The 6,000-nt window shown below is 57.0% G+C and overlaps 1 protein-coding gene across 4 annotated transcripts in view; it reads right to left on the bottom strand.

Moving 5' to 3' along the window:
* Positions 1 to 779: 779 nt before the first annotated feature.
* The window catches only part of SEZ6 (seizure related 6 homolog), a 45,927-nt gene continuing 40,706 nt past the window's right edge, over positions 780 to 6,000 (bottom strand). Inside the window, exons 8-17 of one of the 4 annotated variants that reach the window (XM_086686476.1) lie at positions 5,284 to 5,478; positions 4,898 to 5,036; positions 4,591 to 4,787; positions 3,804 to 3,998; positions 3,206 to 3,397; positions 2,903 to 3,100; positions 2,596 to 2,634; positions 2,228 to 2,345; positions 2,041 to 2,143; positions 780 to 1,877 (exon numbers count right to left, since the gene is read on the bottom strand). In XM_086686476.1, the coding sequence (XP_086542602.1) occupies positions 1,845 to 1,877; positions 2,041 to 2,143; positions 2,228 to 2,345; positions 2,596 to 2,634; positions 2,903 to 3,100; positions 3,206 to 3,397; positions 3,804 to 3,998; positions 4,591 to 4,787; positions 4,898 to 5,036; positions 5,284 to 5,478 (1,409 nt within the window). In that variant the 3' untranslated portion in view covers positions 780 to 1,844. The remainder of the gene's footprint in view (positions 1,878 to 2,040; positions 2,144 to 2,227; positions 2,346 to 2,595; positions 2,635 to 2,902; positions 3,101 to 3,205; positions 3,398 to 3,803; positions 3,999 to 4,590; positions 4,788 to 4,897; positions 5,037 to 5,283; positions 5,479 to 6,000) is intronic. The other 3 variants (XM_086686477.1, XM_086686479.1, XM_086686480.1) reach the window with 3 other exon arrangements.

Here is a 6,000-nt window from a genome sequence, read left to right as displayed (position 1 = left end):
CTGGCTTCTGAAGTGTCCATAACTCTGTTGCCTGCCTCTTTCTCTTACTCTGGGGAGCAGCCATGCAGAGGACACCTCTAAGCGTGGGTATGCATGCTGGGAGCCAGGGCTGGGCTAACACTTTCATCTCAGGAGGTGCTGGGAGCCATAGGAAAGCCATAGGGAAGGGGTACCGGTGCTACAAGTGACCAAACATGGCAACCTTAAGCAGATTCTCTCCAGCCAACTTCTTTCTGGAGCCCACGGATAGAGCTTTTGCTAAAACAGGAGCCAAGTCCCTACCCTAAGTTGCATTGCCCCTCCTCTTGATAGTCTGGATGTTCCCTGAGGCCAGGACAGACTAGGGCCTCATGTTCAGGGGTTCAGTCTCTGAATCCGGTTCCAATTTTCTAAACATTGCTTGTTGGGAAAGAAGGGGAAGGAGAGAGGCATCAGGCTTCCTGGGCCTTGCCAACAATACAGTGGCACTGAGGAGCAGCTTAGGAGTATGCCAGACTGTAGTTCTGGACCTAGCAAAGAGGAAGAAAGGAAGCATTGGGGGTAGATGAGCGGTTGGATTCCTGGGCTTCCAAACCGCTGTGGGCCACCTACTGGGGCCTCTTATTTCACCTGCCATCTGTTGCACTGACCTTGTTGGAACAGTAGCCCCTGGAGTACTGCATGTAATTTGTTTGATAAAATCTGGGAGTGATCAGTTGGTGGGTCCAGCATGCCTTCTGGTCTTGATGTCCACATCTCATTTATTTCCCAACTCCCTTCCCTCCAAGAAAGTACCATCTACCTGGCCATTGCTTTTTTTTTTTTTTTTTTTCCAAAAAACACCATTTTAATAAGGAAACAACAGAAATAGAAGATTGTTCTCTGGAGCCCAGACCCCATATAATACATTACATGTTCAAAGTGGCCTGTAGCCAACTCCTGGGTCTTTCCCTGGGTCTCTGACCCCATGTTCCATGCCAAACTCCTGGGCCCTTGTACCTCTGCTCCTCTCCAGAATATGCCTGCCCACTCCCCTTATCCCAAAACACAGTGGCCAGGAGGGGAGACTGGCAAGTGGCTGGGGTTAGAGGAGGGACTAGTGGGAAAGAAGATGTTTGTAAAGCCAGACTGACATCAGGGGAAGATCTCCCTCTCCTCAGGGTGTAGGGCTGCCAGGGCAGCAGTGGGGTGGCCTGCTTTGGTGTGGAGCATGAGTGCCTAGGGAAGCCCAACCTGAGCTTCGGGTAGGGTCCCTAAGCCCCTTAGGATCCCTTAGAATTATTGCCTCCAGGAAGCAGAACTGTCCATTCCTGGGGCCTTAGAGAAGGACTAGAGACCTCCCCGCCCGAGGGGCTGATGTCAGCATGCCAGGACTACCCAGAGGTCACTGTTGACAGCAGCTTTGGCCACTAGTGATGGCCCTGTGAGGAGCACCCTGGTGCAGTTTCCACCACCATCAAGTTAACCCCGCTGCAAGGTGCCACATGCCGAGCTGGATGGTGGTCACCTGGAGAGAAGTGCTCTTCCTCGGCTTGTGGATTCCAGGCTAGAGGTCCAGGGCATGAAGGAGAGTCAGGAGAATGCTGGTTCCTGATGCGTGTGCTCCAGCTGTGCTCTGCCCAGAGGCAGATGCCCCCTGACTTGAACCCAAGGAAGGGCCCTATGTGGGCAGTGGTACCAAGAAAATGGGCCCTGGAGGGCATTACAGGTGGGGAAGGGCACAGCTTCTTGAGGGATTGGTGGCGTCTCTTCCCAGATGGTATGTACAGGAGGTGTAGGGACAGCAGGAGGCTGGAAACTCTGCTGCTGGGCTGTGATGCTGGGCTGAGCTGACTCCTCCAGGCTGCCCCAACTAGATGGAGACTTCATATTCTTTCGTCTCCTGCAAAGTAAAGAGACTGCTTGGAGTTGGAAACTTGTATAAGGTTTGCCAGCCCATAATCCACCTTCCCCAGGAAAAGGGAAAGAGTGAGAGGGTTTGGAGGGACCCTCAGGGGTACCTGCCCAAGGGAGCATAGATGAGGTCCTGGATAGGGTGCAAAGAATGGCATAGATACTTACTCCAATTTCGTAAGTTGGATTGTCAAATGCTGACTCCACAGTAATGCGGTCATAGGGGCGGGGTCGTGTTTGCGGCAGCCGCAGGGGGCTTTTCCCCTGGAGCCTGTGGGACAGAAAATCCTGTGAGTCAGAAGTGCTGGGCAGGAGTGAGTCAGGTATGTAGGGCAGGAAGGGAAACCGGACTCACCTAGAGAAGTAGAGGTACACACCTCCCACCAAGAGCGCCATCACCACCAATGGCAAGAAGATGGCAGCTGCAATGTGGGCGGCATCCAGGGTGCTGGAGGCAGCAGGTGTCTTGGCAACTGAAAACACAGAGGTCGGGATTGGGGCAGAAGTCCCTGTCACCCAGAGCCCATATCTGCCCTCACCTCTGCCCAGGAGAATCCAGCCACCAGCTCCCTCTAGCTAGCTAGGGGCAGGGAAAGAACTTTTGCTCTGCTGGTCCCAGACCTCTCTCTTTCTCCTCCCTCCCTGCTTGGGCAACCCATGGCCTGGGAGCTGTGAGAGCCAGGGCAGGGAGACTATTTCCCAGGCCCTCAGCGGGGGGCTCACCATCCAGGCTGCGGCCGCTGTAGAACCCATCCAGAGAGGCTGGAACAAGAGGGGGGCGCCAAGGGCAGAGGTGAGACCAATGGGCCAAACCACTAAGGCAGGGAAGAGGCTGATCATGGGAAGGATTTGTCCAAGGAGAGCCCACCCCAGCATTTGTCTTGGTGTCACCAGGTCAGAAGGATCTGGCAGAGGCTGGGGAGACCAAGGGTAACGTGAAGGGGGTGGGGCCAGGGGAGTTCTGGTTCTCAGCATTTGGCATCTTTGCCAGAGCAGCCCTGTGGAACAGGCAGGAGTTGTGAACACTCACCAGCGCTACAGATGGGTGGAGGGTCACTCCAATGTGAAGGATGCCCGGGCACACACTTGATGCTGGCCTGACCCTTCAGCACGTAGCCAGGGGCACAAGAGAAGTGGACAGTAGCCCCTGCTGGGTGTAGCCGCTTCTCAGGACTGTGGGCACCGTTCTCAGGGGCGCTGAGGCCATGGCATGGCTTGAGCTGTTCCACTGCAAAGCAGGCAGAGCCCAGTGAGGATGCCAGGCCCCTGGCCTCCAGAGGTGGCTTCTTTTATCTCCTACCGGAGGCTTCCCTCCTACCCGTTTGACACTTACGGAGGCATTTAGGGGCCCGGTCGCTCCACTTGGGGCTGCTGGCTTGCCGGTCGTGGCAGGTGAGGATGGCACTACCCGTCAGCACAAAGCCCTGGTCGCAGATGTACTGCACGGTGGCCCCCACAGGAAATTTGGGGCTAGATATGAGGCGTCGGCTGTGCTCCACGTCCCCGGGGTCGTGGCAAGAAGTCACTATGGGTAGGGGGTGGTGGGGGAGAGCAGCCCAGGTAGAACTCCACAAAAGCCAGCCCGCCCTGGCTTTATTCCAGGTCGGCCAGTATCTTCATGACACGTGGCCCCGCCGCCTGTTCGTCTGTCCCTACCATTTCGCTGGTGTATCCCTTATTTTTCCTCTTCCCATCCACTAGAATCAACAGACACTAGCAGTCTCCCAGGAAGGAAATATTTGAAGTACTTGGTGGAGAACCCTTTGAAAAGGTATTCATTCCTCCATTTCACAGGTGAGGAAACCGAGGCTATGAGAGGCGGAGGAAGCTCAAGGGTACCAGCCAATACCAGCCGAAGTCTGGTTCAGAATGGAGGAGAGGGGCTTGTAGCTTCCATTGAGGAAGGGAACGCAGGGAACAGGTGCACTCACCTCTCTGGCAGGAGGGCAGGTCCTCGCTCCAGGTTAGGTCCCACTGGCACATGAGGACACTGGATCCTACCACCTGGTAGCCGGGGTAGCACTGGTAAGTGACCACTGTGCCGTGTACCAGCTCAGGCTGAGACGGGCTCTTCCAGCCATTGGGGATCTCAGGCAGCTCCGGACAGGTGTCATTGCGGGGCACCTCTGGGGGCACAGGGGCAGCAAGGTGCGGGCCCTTAGCGGGCACTAAATTGTCTGTGCCTGCCTTCCTCACCGTGCGGCCACTCCAGCGCCTGCCAGTTTGTCCTGGGCCTAGCCTGGCCTGGGCAGCCTCAGCAATGCATTCCTTCCTGCCCGGGGGCCCCTCCTCGCCTGCCCCTGACATCATTCTGTCTCTTCGGTTCCTGGGTTATCATGTAGGCAGGCTTTGGCTCTGCTTTCTAAAGGACATCTGCCAGTTCCTCAGTCCTGAGAGAGGGGCCGGGTAGGGTGGGAAATTGTCACTGCTGTTAAAGCTTGTCAGAAAGGCAGAAACCAACACTTTTCCTCAGTTTCCTATTTTTGGTATGAAGGTCTTCCTGCTGCCTACCCAAATCTCTCTTGCTGCAACAGAAGGCCCCCTCTCACTGTGCCCTCGGGGAAGACTGAGAATAAGACTGGCTTCCTTCAGGTGACACCTGGGAAAGTGTCCAGCTTTCCCTTGTCAGATAAGAGCTCTCAGGTTCATGGCACTGGCCTCTCTGGCTTGCCACGATCTCTTCCCCCAGGCAGCAGGGCAGGGCAGGGGCAAGCTCACCAAAGAAGTGGATGACAAAGCCCTGCTGGTAGCCCAGCACCGAGGCCCCAGGGTCTGACTGGAACTGTATGGTGACGTCGGCCATGGAGGTAAAGAGCTTGAAGTGGCCACGGGGCCCTGAGTACTGGCCCAGGACCCGGGCTGTCAGGTCGTCCCCATCATAGAAGGTAAGCACGTCACCAGGGCCTATGCGCAGCCTGTGGAGGAGGACCGTCAGGGAGGGTGGGCCCGGGACCCCGGGCTGGGCTGGGCAAGAAATGGCCCCAGGGCTTAGGAGCTGGCTTGGCCTAGCCCGGTGAGCACTCACACTCGGACATCCAGCATGATGCGCTTGTCCTCTTCCACGTGCACGCCCCAAATGCAGTCCTGCCCACGGCTGTAAGGCTCCGGCCAGTTGGGGGAGAGCACCACACCAGCTGAGTCTGTGATCTCCCCACTGCACACAGCTGGAAGGCAGGGGAGGCCCCGGAGGTGCGTCCCCTCGGTGTCCCGCCTCACACCCCCAGCGCTATGTCCTGGGGCTGCCTCCTGCCCGCAGGAATACCTACCGCTGGGAGCCCCCACCTCCTCCTCGAGGGGAAGCTTGAATCACACATGTCACAGGGGCCCTATGACCCCAGGTTCTGCAGCTGGCTCTCCCGTCCCCACCCTGCTCCCTTTTCCCGGCAGACCCATCCACAGGTACCTACTGACCTCGGCAGGCTGGCTCTGTCTCATTCCACTGGGGGTCGTGGGGGTCGATGCACTCAATGATGATGGAGCCCTGCTCCAGGGTGTAGCCAGGGTCACAGCTGAACTCCACAGTGGTGCCCACGGGGTAGGAGGGGGCGCTGCTGCTGAAGTTGCCGTATTTGACAAAGGGCTCATAGCAGTGGCCCTGCTGGAAGGCTACAAACCAGGCCCAGCCCAGCTCAGTCGCAACCGGGGCAGACATGGGGCAGATGTTCTTCTGCCTCCCGCCCCAAGGCCTTTATGTTCTTGACCACAAATGCGTGTCCTAGGCTTGCAGCAGGGGCGGGATGCCCAGAGCACCCTACCCTGTCATGTTTGGGAGGCCGTCTTGATCGCCGTTGCATTCCCAGCACCTAGTTTTGTGCTTCATATACACAGGGCACTCAATAAATGTTTCTTTTTTGGATTAATTAACGAAGGCATGCATGCATGAGTGGTTCTAGAATGTCTCTAGTTTTCCGTCTCTAAGGGTTGGGGCCTTTTTTGCTCCTCAGACTCGAGAGGATTCATTCTCTTGGACTGTGGAGGGCCCGGGTCCAGGCAAGGGTCTCCCACAAAAATGGGGTAGGAATCCCAAACTGGACGGGAGGGATGGGGGGTGGGGCTAAGTGCTAGCTGAGCAAGGGCTAAGTTGGAAGGAGGGATGGTGGAATGGAGGTGGTGGGGGGAGGGTGTGAG

The sequence above is a fragment of the Puma concolor genome, chromosome E1, assembly GCF_028749965.1.
Source record: "Puma concolor isolate L17-30 chromosome E1, mPumCon1.1.hap2, whole genome shotgun sequence".
Lineage (NCBI taxonomy): Eukaryota > Metazoa > Chordata > Mammalia > Carnivora > Felidae > Puma > Puma concolor.
Note: the sequence above shows the minus strand (reverse complement) of the source record. Positions and strands in the feature narration are given on the sequence as shown.